This window comes from Lepidothrix coronata, unplaced genomic scaffold (assembly GCF_001604755.1).
Source record: "Lepidothrix coronata isolate B3197 unplaced genomic scaffold, Lepidothrix_coronata-1.0 Scaffold99, whole genome shotgun sequence".
Classification (NCBI taxonomy): domain Eukaryota; kingdom Metazoa; phylum Chordata; class Aves; order Passeriformes; family Pipridae; genus Lepidothrix; species Lepidothrix coronata.
Window position 1 is genome coordinate 1 of NW_016690279.1, and position 14,883 is coordinate 14,883.

The 14,883-nt window shown below is 46.2% G+C and overlaps 1 protein-coding gene across 3 annotated transcripts in view; it reads left to right on the top strand.

Annotated features, from left to right (window-relative positions):
- Positions 1–157: 157 nt before the first annotated feature.
- Positions 158–14,883, top strand: part of NLK (nemo like kinase) — a 38,460-nt gene continuing 23,734 nt past the window's right edge. The window contains exons 1-2 of one of the 3 annotated variants that reach the window (XM_017822707.1): positions 158–685; positions 825–1,248. In XM_017822707.1, coding sequence (XP_017678196.1) covers positions 836–1,248 — 413 coding nt within the window. In that variant the 5' untranslated portion in view covers positions 158–685; positions 825–835. Of the gene's footprint in view, positions 1,249–14,883 lie in introns of all 3 variants that reach the window. The other 2 variants (XM_017822705.1, XM_017822706.1) reach the window with 2 other exon arrangements.

A 14,883-nucleotide genomic window follows, 5' to 3' on the forward strand; every position in this document is an offset into this window, starting at 1 on the left:
CCGGCCCCGCCCCGCCGCGGCCCGCGCTGTCAGGGGCCGCCGCGTCCTGCCCCACGCCCCCTCCGCGGCCCCGGCCGCCCCGTCATTCATTTGCCGCTTTCCCCCCCTCCCTCGCCCCCTCTCCCACCCCGCCGCGGTTCCTGTCCTGCCCCGGCCCTTCCCTTCCTCCCTCTGTTTTTATCTTCTTTTCGTCCCCCTCTCCTCGCCCCGCCGCCCCCCTTCACTTTCTTTTGGTCCTTGTGTGTGTTTCAGGCCTTCAAGGAAAAGTTACAAACTCCCGAGTTGTTGGTGCCGTGAGGGAGCAGGTGCCTGGAAGGAGGGAGCGATGTAGGAGGTGGCCGGGCTCAGGGAGGTTCGGGGGATCCATGGAGAGGGTGTGGGAATGGCAGGGCTAGGCTGGCCGGCCCTCGCGGGGTGTTCAGGGCAGAGGCTCCGAGCCCTCCCTCCGGAGGGAAGGGGGATTGATCACGGTGTTTAATTTCTATAACAAGAAAAACGACAAAAAAACCCAAAGTGAAGGAGAAAGCCCAGGCCGGCCCCAAGGCAGCTGCCCAAGGATGGAGTTGGAGTAGCCAAGCCCGGCTGGACGCTGGGGCAGGGGTTGGCGCTCGCACACATGAAGAGACTCCCCGAGTGGTTTGGCTTCGCCAGGAGATAAGGCCAGTGGAGCTCCATGTTTTTAAAGGTGGGCCGTGTACGATGAAACCCAACTTTTAAAGTGTAGCAGATTTTAATTTTTATGGCCAAACGACAGCTTGACCCAGTTGTCATCCAATCAAAGGGCATTTTTCTTTTTTGTTGAATGTCTCTTTGTGGCACAACAGCCAACGCAAAAATGATGGCGGCTTACAATGGCGGTACGTCTGCGGCAGCAGCGGGTCACCACCACCACCACCACCACCACCTTCCTCACCTCCCTCCTCCTCACCTGCACCACCACCACCACGCGCAGCACCACCTGCACGCGGGCTCGGCCGTGCACCCGGTGCAGCAGCAGCATGCCTCCTCTGCCGCCGCCGCCGCCGCCGCCGCCGCCGCCATGCTCAACCCGGGCCAGCAGCAGCCCTACTTCCCATCGCCGGCCCCGGGCCAGGCCCCCGGCCCGGCCGCCGCAGCCCCAGCTCAGGTACAGGCTGCAGCAGCCGCTGCGGTCAAAGCGCACCATCATCAGCACTCACAGCACCCTCAGCAGCAGCTGGACGTGGAGCCGGACAGACCCATCGGATACGGAGCCTTTGGTGTTGTCTGGTGAGTAGAGGCAAGAACGGACCGATTCCTCCTTGTCGTTCTTTACCTGGTCGTAACTCATCCCTGGTCTTGTCACTGGACTCAGAATACCAGAAAGCTGCTTACCACTTCTTCTCTGTTCTTAGAAAGTTGCTTTGCCTGTTTGTGTTCGCAGAAGGAGGCTCGGAGTGGTGAGGAGCCACCTCTGACCAACAGCCCACCCCACTGTTCTCCTCTGAGACAAAGCAGCTTGTTTATGCCCTCTCTGTACCTTTAATCAGAGCGTGCATCTGTGCAGCTAAGCCATGCTGCCTAAAATTTCAGGTTAACAGCTGAGTATCAGAATATTCATTTTGACCTGACTTAAGAGTCAGAAATGAAAAGCGTATGAAAATGTCTTCCTTGTGCAGTCACCTGTCAAGATCTTTGTCTCGGCGGCGGTTTGACCCGCGGTGGTGCTGGGTGCTACCAGAAACAGCACAGCTGAACTTTGCTCCCCTCTCAAAAATGGAAATGGGATTTCCTGCCTCGCTGGAGCGCTGCCTCCGGCCCTTTTATCCCCCAGCTGCAATTCAGAGGAGTCTGTCAGCAGAGTGGAATTCCTTCTCGTGCGTTTTGTGACCACCTTAGTGCCATGTATGTAATTACTGCCCTTCAGGAGCACCGACACAAAGCTGGCAGGAGTCTTTTATAGATGTGTGGTTTTGTTTCTAGCTGTTTGTCAGCTGGCCGTGCTCTGAGCTGTCCTTGGCAGCACGAAGGCACGGGGGTGTTCTGGAGAGCAGGCGCCCTGCGCTTCCTGCAGCACGACTGCGAAGTTTGCGGCTGTGTGTGTGGTGCCCGCGGTGCTGAGCCCCCGCCGTGCCCCGGGAGTTGGGCTGCGGGCACTGCCTGTGCTGCAGCTGCACCGGGGCAGCCTCTCCTCGGCCAGGCCGGGCTGTGCAGGGCTGTGCAGGGCTGTGCAGGAGGGCTCAGCAGGACAGGCCTCGGGAGAGCGAACCCCGGGTCCCCATGGCACAGCCCTGCCAGCTGCCCACACACAGCCTGCCCAGCGTGGCACTGAGGTGGGGCTCTCTGGGGAGGCTGCAGGAGCTGCAGGCCAGTGCTGGGGCTGGGCTCGTGTCCCTCCCCTCGGAGCTGGGCAGTTCATCTGAACCGAGTGCTCCCGGTCGGAGGGGAGCTGTTGTGCAGTCGGTACTGCCGTGCCCTGGCTGTGGTACAGCCTTAGAAAGTGGATGTAAAAGAATGAAAATTGACAAGGAATCTGCTGTAAAAAATTGCCTAAAAATATTTCCATCCGTTTGTATTTTTTTTTATAAAGTCTGGAGTTTTTTAACTTAATTGTTACAGGCTTTGCTTAAATTTGGGTCGTTATGTAAGATAAGACTTTATTACTGTTTAGTACCAGTGTTCTGTTTACCTCTGTGTTTCCCAGGGCTGTATTTTCTCAGTTCTGTTTGCTGAAAAATAAGGTGCAGAGAGAGATCTGCTTCTGTAATATTCAGTAGATTGAAAGGTCACGCTTGCATATTTAAATATAATATCATTAAGTGTGCCGAGGGGAAAAAGGAAGTATAGAGAGAAGGGTCTGACTGGCACCAGGTAGGACAGTGCCATCCCAAGCCCCTGGCCAGGCACCTGCTGCCACCCAACAGGAACTGCCCCTGGGGGACTGTGCCTGCAGAGCTGCAACTACAGCTTTAATTTAAAGTAACAACAGCTTGGGAAAAAAAAAACCCAAAGGGGGAGGGTGTTTAATAAAAGCAGAAGCTGGGAGCTCAGATCCCTCTGGCAGAGCTGGGGCTGCACTGGCTCACTCATTGGTGCAAGTGAGTTCCTCTTTGCTCACGTGTGTTTAAATTCAGTGGTCACTGCTTGGCTTTTGGCATTTCATGTTAACTTCTGCCAGTGAGTGCAGGCTGACTTCAGGAGTGTGTGAGCAATAATTAGACTGAATTTTAGTTTCATTCCAAATGCAGAAGAATGCCCGTGTAATTGAATTTTAGCTATGTGAGATAATGCAGCTGAATGTAAACATTGACTTGGGTATTTGTAGTTTGAGGTGACTTGGACACGAGAAATGTACACTTGGGTCCAAGTGTGACACGGAATTCATAAGGCCTGAGCCACTTTGGAATGAGGATTCTGTTGTTTGTTGGTATCTCTGAGTGTGTATTGGTGCTAATGGGCAACTTAAAAGTTCAGTACTTCTGAGGGAAATGGATGTTATTCCACAGTTGGAGTATTTGCAAAAGTCTTTGGTCTTCTAGTCTGATGTGTCATTGCAGTGTCTGGAAGGCACAGGTGACCCTGCAGCTCAGTTCCAGGTCAGAGGAGCGATCAGTGTGTGTTGTTGTGCTTCCCGTTACCTCACCGAGGGAGATTTTCTCTTGGCAGTTGAATTAGCATTTGTCATTAGTTCATTTGTCTGCTACTCGATGATGTTTCAGGGGAGCTAATGTGCTGTTGGAGTTTTTCACTCGTGAAGAGCCAAAGCCTGGTGCTTCAGCACTTTCATTATTAACTCCTGCGGGCGGGTGCTGCTGTGGCTGTGTCTGTGCACAGGCCGTGTCCTCGCTCAGCTGGGCACCATTTCCTTGCATATCAGCTGCCCCTGGCATGGCATCTGTGGATTTTCAAGTGAATCTAACCCCAGCTGGCAAAGTAGAAAAGAATCTCTTGAACAATCGGCCTTGCCCCGCTGTGTTTGTCTGCACTCTCAGCTCTCCCTGTGCTGTAACGTGGTGCAAAGTTGTGCAGTGAGTGCAGTGCTGAGCTCGGGGTGCTGAGCTGGGCTGGGGGGCAGTTGCTGAAGCAGGGACAGGTGTGCAGGGACCTTCCCCCAGGTCCTGCAGCTTTGCCTCACCACACTCTGGTTTGGCAAATTGCCACAAACCAAGTCATGTTCCTCATTCGCCAAAACCAGATCAATTTGCTCTTGGAGTATTCCCTGCACACACGTTCCTAAGGTGCTGAAAAAACCTGGATGTTAGTGCCAGTGACAAGCTCTGTCTGCATCCCGTGTTTCAGACTGCAGGGCTGAGTTTGGAAAGTCTCGTGTCTGTTCCAAGAATAAGGAGCTGTCCTTTGGAGAAGTGCTCCCAGTTTTGCTGGGGAGACATGCTGCTGCCATCTGGTGGGATTCCTAAAAAAATGATAATAATGGTAATAGAAAAATATATCTGTGGAAGCTGCGAAGGCTGGTGGGTTTGGAGTGAGGGTAAAGCCTCGGTCCCTCTGCAAGAGGTGCTCCTGCTGTTCCCACGCAGGGTTCCTGGGCCAGGGAAGAGGAACCCAATTCTGGGCAGGGAGACACGAGTAATGACTGTTGTTGCTGATTCAAGCTGGTAACACTGCTGCTGAGATGTTATGGAAGTGTCCTGTTGGTTGGGATATGTCCACGGCCGTGGGACAGGAAACAGTGATCCCCTAAGGTGTGGGGAGGGTTGTATTTGTCTTACATGTGTGTCCTACCTTTAAAAAGTTACTGTTGTTCATCAAAGACTGGAACCGAGCAATCTGTCTTAATGTCAAATCTGTGTTAAAAGGCGTCTCTAAGGTAAAGCTGTTGCAAGTGACAACAGAAAAAAGTATCTGAATTTTTTTTTTAAATTCCTAGTTTATCCAGTTTTAAATTGCAGTGGGGTTTTTAATGTACTTGCTTCTAATCCTTTTTATTCAGGAAGTCACACAGCAGTACAACGTTTCAAACAGTTTGGCTGTTGATGTTGCAACAGGACATTATGGACAGGCTGCTGTAACATTAAAATTCAAAAATAATTTAGCCTAAATCTGCCGTTCAGTCCTGGCCTTCAAAGGCCTGAAAACACTAAAGTCATTGCTCAGTAAAATCCAAAAGACTGTTGCATACAATGGATTGTTGCCTGGACCCTGGAACTATTTTAAGAGGGTTTTATCCCAGCACTGATACTAAGCACAGCAGCAGGAAAGACGTTTCCAGGATAAACCGATAATCTCCTGTTCCTTTAAAGGAACGTGTCCTGCTGAGCAAGGATGCAGTGGGGGTAATGTGTTTGGGACAAAACTGCTAGAATGTACACTGGGGAAAAAAAGATGTTACGTGTTCAGAAAAGCCTGAATAGTGGCAGGAGAAGTTCCCCTTCTGCTGTCTCAAATTGCTGCGAACCACAACGATGTTTTGCATAGTTAATGCAAATAAAGATGCAAAAGCCCAGGCTGGTAAAAAAGAAAAGTTTAGCAAAAGCTGAATTATGGGAATGTGTTCTATCAGACCTATTAAGACTTTTGGTGGGAGAGGTTTTTTTCCTGAGTTAGAGCTGTTTGTATCGGGATCTTTTTCCAGTCCCTCAAACCTCACCTGTTAGCAGAAGACAGTACTTAACCATCAGGAAATGTCTCCTGTTAATTAACATTTAGGTGGGCAGTTGTTTGCTTTAAAGTATTTAATGTGATATTTTGTAACAGCCTAAAGTTACAAAAGTACTCAAGTTTATCCCGGAACTCTTGTGAGACTGAGCAGAAATGGGGAACTGTGAGCAGGACGTGGTACCTCCGATGGGTGGGACAGAATATCCACCAGAATTGGATAAAGAGGCTCTGGGAGGAGTAATCCATGCCAAGATCCCTACAGACATTCAAACTAAAGACCAATCAAAGAGCCTTTTGAAATACTGATGTTACAGCTGGCTAAGATGCAGCAAAAGTGTGAACCAGGAATATAACTCAGGGTTTTTCTTAGGAGTGGAAAACATCTACTGTTTGATGTGTTGATTTTTGGTGTGGAATTTGCTTTTAGTAATGGGCCACAAAAATGTTTAGAAGTATTAAATAAAATGAACAGGAATAGTTTAAAAAAAATCATTTGAGGTTATTTGGGGGAAGTCAGCTGTCAGTATTGCTGTTGTGTTTAGTGCTGCTGGGAACCTTCACTGATCCAGGTAAATATGAAGCTTTCCATTCAGATGACAAGTCTGCTTTGTGTACATAGACTGTAACAGAAAATGGGAGCAGAGATTTCCAGCTGGAAAGGATTCCCCCTGGTTGGTTGTTCTAGTCCAGCATGCAAACGTGGTCAGTAGGAGCTGTGGTAGGAGTGTTGTTCTCACTGCCCACTGCTGTGGCACCACTCAGCAGCACTGCTCTCACCACTGGCTTTTGGGGGTTTGTGCTGGTTTTGGTGGGATGGAGTTAATTTTCTTCCTAGGATCTGGTATGGGGCTGTGTTTTGGATCTGTGCTGAAAACAGGGTTCCTAACCCAGGGCTGTTTTCATTATTGCTGAGCACTGCTGATGCTGTTCTGCTCCTCACCCCACCCTGAGGAGGCTGGGGAGGGGATCCCTCAGGCCCCAGGGATGTTCCAGGCCATGTTCCATCCTGCTCAGTGTGTGAAGCTGGGGAAGAAGGAGGAAGGGGACGTTTGGGGTGGTGGTGTTTGTCTCCCCGTTGCTGTTGTGCAGCTCTGTGGGGCTGAGCTGCTGGCTGGGGTTAAACCACAACAGTTTTTCACTTCTTGTGTTCTACTTCAGTGAGTTTTTCTGTTGTCTTGGGTGTCTGATGCAGATAGACAGTGATTTCATAAGAAAGAGACTGAGTCGTTTTTATCCAGTTACTTCTTGGAGGAAACCATGAGGATGCCCCAGGCAAAGGAGGCAGCAGTGGCCTTGGGCACGGCTCAGAGCAGAGTGGGGATTGGGTTTCACACTCACCAGCACAATGGAAGGAGCTGCAGGTGATTATCTTGGATCGCCATGTCAGTATTTTTTACAGGATTGCTTTATCTAAATTGGTTTCTGACTCTATTTGTGAAGAAATGTAATAGAACAATGACCTGATTCAGTTTTTTTTTTAATATGGGAAATTTTGCAAAGCTTATATGTTTAAGTTGGGTGGGTGTTTTTTTTCAAATTTCCTGAAAAGAAAAATTCTGTTAACATTTAAATGGCCGTTCCCCAAATGGAGTGACTTAAATGAAATGGATATAATAACTCCTTGCACTGAAATTAGACGTTGGGATTAGGTGAAATTCTACCCAAGTTATATACGAGATTGTTCATTATTGTCTTGTAAGATGATGCAAGAAGGAAGGAATGTGGATAACTTTTTTTTTCCTCAAAGTTGGGCAAGGACCATTTGGGATAAATTAGTTCACTGTAAATTATGCCAAGGTCAGCATTTCACAGGTCACTTGAAATGCAAGTTGCTTTGCAGCACCTGCAGACCTTGATGATGTTTGTATCCACACAGGGCTGGGTGCTGATAATCCAGTTAGGTCCTGGTAGCATTCGCTGGTTTCTCCTTTTTCCTCTGAATTCTGCAAATGTAGCAGCTTGTGACTGGCTCTCAGTCTAATATTGATTTTCCAGAAGACATATTTCAGATGTTGTTTCCCTCCCCCCCCCCATCTCTCTGTAGAGGGGGTTTAAGTTGTGGGTTTCCCTGATCCGAACACGGAGCCCTTGGTGTCTGTGGAGGGCTGGAGGTGTGAGGTGGGGTGTGAGGTGGGATGTGATGGGAGGTGTGAGGTGGGATGTGATGGGAGGTGTGATGGGAGGTGTGATGGGAGGTGCAGCCCAGCCTGGGCATCCCCCCGAGCAGGAGGTAAGGCAGGAACAGGGGGGTATGAGGAGGCTGCTGGATGTGCCTGGGCTGCTTCATTTCTTGGGGAACAACAGCATTGGAAGAGAAAATAGCTTTGGGCAGGTGAAGTAGAGGAAGCCTCTGGGATATGTTTGGTTTTTGATGACTTGTAATGGTTGTATATGGGTCTCATGTATCTTTAATCCTCCGGAAAGTTCTGCCTTCTGGTCTGGAGTAGGTAACATGCAGCTGTTCTTGTGAGAGAAGCTGGCTCAAAGGTGTGGAGAGCTTGCTTAAGCAGAGTTTGTGTTCATTAATATAATCAGTAATTGTTTTTAAAAGGCATATTAAAAATTCACAAAGAACTTTAATTTGAGTGCTAGAAAATCCCGTAGTAGATGCTGTAAGTTTTGCTGTGTGGGGACTCAGAGTAACTGTGCACACAGCTTTGTAAAAGTAGACCTCTGAGTGAGGTAGGAGATGCTTACATGGAAGTGGCTTGTGACAGGCAGTACAAACATGTATGGAAAGAACAGAGCCTTCTGGGGTTAATGCATTTATTTATTGGTAATAGTATTTGACCAAACCCAGCATAAAACTGCAGGGGGGGGCTACAGACAGAGACCAAAATGCTGCTCAAACACCAAACCCACCAGAATAATCTGGACTTCATTTTAGTATTTAAAGCTGCATCTTCTGTTATGTGAGAGTGATGGATAAATGAAGGCAGACTTATATCATCAGCCCTGATATGAAACAGCTTCCATGGCTACAGCTGGCTCTGGAATATGGCCATGTCTTTAAAAGTGCTTAGTAAGAATTTGAGCCTTTATCTTGAGGGCTGTGGCAGAATCAGTGTGTCCTGGTACTGTCGTTCTTTAATTTCCTGATATGGTGGTTTTTTATAAAGGCTTGGAAGCATTTGTGTGTGAGTGGAATTTTTATGCTCTTTATGCTGTTGGATATAACACCAGAATGGTTATAGCAGAATCATTTTGTAGAACACATCTTCTCTTATTTCTTTAATTGTCTTAGAACATGCTATGATGGTATTTACTGGGGAAAAAAATTAAAAAAATCAGAGCTTTCTGTTCAAGAACTCTTACAGGAAATTTTTGTGGAAAAGTAGAATATACTGGGAACTGTAGGAATCCTTGGGCTCTAGAGAAGGATTTTCTTTCCCCATTCTCTTTCATATGCAAATACATTTTAATAGGTGAAAAAAAATTGCTCCCCAGAGAAACCGATGCAATTTCCTTGTCATTTTGGAATGATGCTATTCCAAATTTTAATCCTAAATCTGTTCCTGGTTCCTGACAGTTTGTCTCCATTATCTGGGTACCACCAGGAGGTGCTCTCAGAGTTTTCTTCATTGCACAACATGAAAGTGGTGTCAGGACAGAGCCTTTGCTAAATGGCACCAGTAAAGCTGGGCATGGTATTTAACTGGTGGCCAAGTAGTCATTCAGGCTTTGATCTAAATTATTATGTTTTCTCTGAAGAGCACCTGGCTCTCCCTTCTCCCTTGGCAGTGTTCATGGGGTTTGTTACTGCAGATAATGCATGTTACTGTTTTATTTAATATAAATTCGTGTGACTATTGAAGAATATTTGTCTATGAATAGCAAAACTTGTTGCATAAAGGCAGTAACAATTTTCAGCCCTGAGCAATGTTCTTCCCCTGCAGCATTGCTGGGGTCTGTGCTGGCACTCGTGTAGGTGAGGGAGCAGAGTCTGGTGGTGCTCTGGGGCAGGGGGCTTTGCTGCACTGAAAACCATTTTATTCACCTTTAGCTGTTTTGGTTCCTAATTAATGGGTTACAGTATATTAGAGGAAATACAGAAAAATCCCATTTTGAAGCCTTTGATTGATGTAGGGCACTTCTGTGTGGAGTAGAGCTCACAGGTCACTGACTTTTGAGCACAAGAGTGTGTCTCTGCCTTTTAACTGAGTACCTATTTGCCTTCCTCCTGCCTTTGTTTTTAAAGACCCTTGGAGGCCCATGCAAGACTATTTGAAAGCCCTAAATAAGAGCTTTCCCCCCCCCCAGAGATTGGACAGTGACAGAACAAAGGCATTGTTCTAAAGGCTGTTTCCATCCAGCAGTACAACTTCTCTTTGGGTGTTTCTGTGAGCTCTCCTTGGCTCGTTTACTCCAGAGCATTGCTTTGGAGTGAGGATTTCTTGCAGGGAGGGTTTTTGGGACAAGGAATAGGATGTATCATTATTCCCAGACTGCTGGCAATCCATCTTCCTTAATTTTATCCATTCCTAGGCTAGTGTTTTTTGGTTAAATGAAGAAGAGAATTTCCTGAATCTCCCAGTGCTTTGTGACTCTCCTGTGTTCTCCCTGGTGTGTTTGAAGTCCTTTAGGCCAGACCTCCTTGATGCTGATTTGTAGCTTGTGGGTATGTTGATGAAGCAAGATTATTCTTTTTGTTATTGTTCTGACTGAGGGAAAGGATGTGGATCAAGTAGGTCGTGGAAAGCCGTGGTATTCCTCAAATGGATGTGGATAATGCAGGATGCCCAAGGTCACACACGGATTGTCCTCAGTCACTGCTGTGGGGAAGGGTTGGAAAGGGGCAGCTGCAAACCTGCTCTGGACTCTTCATGGACATAAAAAAAAATAAAAGACAGTCAAAACAATGTGAGAAGATATGAGATGCTATTTTTGTTTGTTTGTTTGTTTGTTTGTTTGTTTGTTTTAAACAACAGTGGGGAGTCTCCTGTTCAATTCACATTTTTCAAGTCAGGAGTCCTGTTTCAGTGGCAAGGACATATCAGAACAAACAGGAACAGACCTGAAAATGAACATCTGCCAATAGTTTTGTTGAGGGCACGTGTCCTCCAAGCCAGCATTCTCAAAGCTGCTGCTGTTCACAGGATGTGCAGGTAGAGGACAGTGGAGTTTAGTGGGTTATGTTTTCCTCTAGTTCAGCATATGGAAATGAAAAAAAAACCCCAACCACCAAACACAGAGCAACCAAGGGCTGTTTAAAAAAAAACTACTCAGCCCTTAAAGTGAAATAGCCAGAGTGAGTAATAACTAGCATCTACTTTATTTTTATGTCTAAATTCAAATTGTAGGGGGCAGAGGCTCCCACGTGGTACTTGCTGTTAAAGGGACAGTGTCCTGTGTCATTGCTGCTCTGGCAGTGCTGCTGCACCAGGGAATGTTCATATCATGAACTGCAGCAAAGGAGTGGGAAATGAAGACCTGCTAGAATCCTTTCCAGGTTTAAATCTTAAAGCCATTAAAAGTTGCCATTTATGATTTGCCAGAGCAAGAAGTTTATGTAGCTCTGGACTATTTGTGGAGAGGGAGAGTCTGTGTGTGCTGGGAAATCCTTCTGTGTCAGTGGCTAAAGCAAGACCAGCCCAGCTCCCTTGTGCTGCCAGTCTTTGTGCACCACTGTTCTAACAGAGAATGTCCTACAGCAGCACTGAGAGGCAAAAATAAATTAAAAAAAAATCTATTTTACCCTGGGTCACCTGATTTAATTGAAGAGAGTAAGAGTTCAACCTAACAGCTTAACTAAAAGCAGTTTTTAATTATGAAGTGGAAAGCAGCTTTTATTTGTTTTTTCAATTATTATAGATACCTCAAGGTATCAAAGTGCTTTTCTGAACATATTTGCTCATTGATTGCACTTGAAAAATCAGGATTAAGGACTTCCACTGGGCTTTTGCTGGCAGGGCACTGACATCCTCACCCAGGCCCATAAGCTGAGCTGCAGCTTCCCTTCTGCTCCTGCTGAAGGAGCAGAGCATTTATGTTCTTTAGGTTTGGATTGCTTATTGTTTTCTGAAGCAGTTGAAGAAAAGTAGGTGAATGTTGACAGAATCAGGACCAGCTTTGACCTACTTGTGGCTTTTTCTCTGATCTCTGTCTTGGGCATGTCACCTTATAATTTTTAAACTACTGTTTATTCATCTGAAACTTCATCTGAAACATTGAGAACTGACAGGTGTTTGGTAATTTGAATATTAAATGTATATATCATCACTCCCACAGTTGTTCCCAAGGAGATTTTGTCACCTATCATATGACCCAATAAAGGGAATCCTTCTGTAATCATTTTTATTTCATCCTGAACTACTGTTTAAACTTTGGGTTTGAAGTGTTTTAGAGGCATTAATGTCATTTGCCTGGGATTTCACCCATGGTAGTGATTCCATCTGTTATCACAAGGTTTTTGGCAGACTCGGAATAGAGAAGCATATATTAGGATTTTCAGGTCAGTTCATGGAGATCATGGAATCCAGCTGTGGAATGAGGGGGTCAGACAGGAGCCCTGCAGGTCAGACCTCAGCATTTCCCTGGGTGGAATTGTGAGACCAAGTCAACAGCATTGTAGGATGTCAGTGGGTTTGGCTTGTAACAACTCAGGTTGGGCTTTGTTGGGGTTTTTTTGGGAGGGAAGAGGGAGAAACACACTTTCCTTGAAGATCTCGTAGTGTTTTAAAGAGGTCTCTGCGATGGCCCATTGTGGGTGAGTTTTAAAGGAGAGGGAAGGGCTGAGGAGCCCTGACCTTGTGCTGCCTCCTCGAGGTCTCCAGGGCTGCTCCAGCGCCTCGCTCGGGTCCCCTGGCCCTGGCACCACCACAGCAACAGTGTTGGGTCGTTTGCCTGAAGGTGTAAATGTGCAGATTGTACAGTATTTCAGGTGTTTGAGTAGTAACCAAAGGACCCCTCATGGAAATCCATTGGTTACACGTTCTGCTCCTACAGACATGAGGGAATTTTAAACCGTCTCTCCTGCTCGCAGCAGGCTGGTCACTCAGGGGTGCTGTTCACCCTCACTTCAGGGTGTCACTCTGATGTCCTCCTGCTTCTGAAACTGCCTTTTGAGAAGGAGTGGTTGTGGCTCCCGTGTAATTGAGACTGTCAAGGAGATAGGTGGAATTTTCCCAGCACCGTGAGATTTGATGGTATGTGACAGGATTGTTCACTGGTCCGTGGCAGTGGGGAGCTGCTGTGTCTTTAAACTCCCCGGGAATAAAGAGAAGCCTGATTTTGTAAAAATTTTTTTACCTCTTCTTTGTGATGTTGTGGGTCTTTCTTAAATCCTCGTTACCATTAACTGAGATAAAAAGCACTTCTTTCATGTTCCAAAAGTATCCTGTAACCCTAAAGCATCTTGTAGACTTTTGGGCTGTAGGGGTTATGGATTTATTTATTTCACACCTATGTTTTGACTTGTCCATTCTGTTCCACTGTAATTCAGAGAACAAATGACTGGGCAGGGCTGATTACATAGAAATCTTTCCATAGGAAAAAAAAAACGAGGGAATTGAGACATCTCTAGTTGGTGTTTACTTTGGCCATTGGGAAGTGTTGGGGTTGGGAATTACAGTATCTGATAAGCTTAATGTGTATTTTAAATAATATTTTAAAGTTCTGTGATTCTAATATTTGCTCCTGTGCAAGACAGATAAATGAAATACTGTTGTCTAAAGTAATTCCTGGCAAAGGGGATGGAAGAGAGAGTGTCAGTTATGAAGCATTCTGAGTTGCAATTCTGTGTTCTGTATTATTGCATTTAACAGAATAAAGAATGGGCAGGATAAATTGAAACTTGAAAGGTCAGTAAATAAGATTTGCCTCTTCCAGGTAAAAATCTTGATGAATGTTCCTAGATTTATCATCACTACAGAATTTGGAGAGATGAATATGAATAGCAGTAATTCATGAAATTAAAAGGTACTATGGGCCTCAAACATATATACATATATATTTGTACATATACAGATCCATCAAAGTCCTGAGGCTTAGTCCTGAACCAGCAGATACAACTGTTGCCCTTGGTGGGAGCAGGGAGCACTGAAGTGTGATCACTTGGAAGTGCTGATTTTCTGTGTGCTGGGAAAGGGCCCAAGTGATTGTGTGAGAAAGGGATGGCTGGAGTAGGACAGGTTTCACCGGGGGAGGAGTGGGAGGGATCCACTGCCGGGGTTATTGTGGGGCTTCACTGCAGCCAGGAGGCAAAAAGGAGCTCAGTGCCTGTGTTTTGGGGGTTTGCTGTGTCCGTGTCCCCCATACTGGGGAGGGGGTGGTGGGAGGATGAGGGGGGAGGGAAAGCTGCTGGTGGAACCTCAGGGGCTGGGGGGGGTTCCTGCAGGAAACGAGGTGTCTGTGGAGAGGATGTGACCAGAGACCTTATTAACCTACTTTGCTCTGGAGGTGCAGAAATACTCCAGGAACTGTGCCAAGGCCTGGAGGCTTGTTGGACGTGGAGAAGAAGGTTTCTCATTTGGGTTTCTCTGGGTTTGCTGGTGGGAATGGGAATAGAGGTCAGGGAATGGGGGCAGGAGTGTGTGTGCAACTGTGGTATGCGCTTTAAAAATGAAGAAGAAAGAAGTACAAAAATACATGGAGCTTTATGTGTTTATTGGGCATATTATTTATTTATGAATACTGCAGACCTTACAGAGCTATGCCATTGACTGGAAAAAAAAAAGAATTGTTTTTATGGAATTAAAAAATGTATCTGAATAAATGTCATATGTGGTGTAGTAACCTACTGTAACTGTGGTTCATAAAGGCAGTTGAGAAGTGATAAAAAGGTCTCAAGCATAGCCAGAAAATTTTGTGTAAATGGTGAAATAAACTTGGATTGGAAAGCAGGTTCAATTTTAAGCTTCCATGAAGGAAGACAAATTAAACATTTTAAAAGATATTAACCATAACAGTGTCCCTCTAATTTTCTCTCCTTTCTTTTAAGTAAGATACTCTGAATCACTTTTTGTTCAAGGAGACAGATTTCTTGCAGTAATCAGTTTTGCTTTTAGCTCTGATTTGTAAAGAATAAGTGATAATGGTGCACATGCTGGAGGGTGTGATTAGACCCGACATTAAAAGGCTTTTTTAGGACCTGGATGGTTGGAAAAGGAGCTCTGGAGAGGTCTGGTTTGGCAGCTGAGCAGGAGTGGATGAAGCATACCTTTGAAGTGTGCTGGGGAAAACAAGGTGCTTAACCCTTTCCCATAAAATACCTTTTAGTGGAAATGGAATCTGGATGTTTTCTTCAGTCTCCATGAGAGTTCTCTGTGAGATCTGTGAGCTTACATTCAGGCAGCTCTTTCCCTGGAC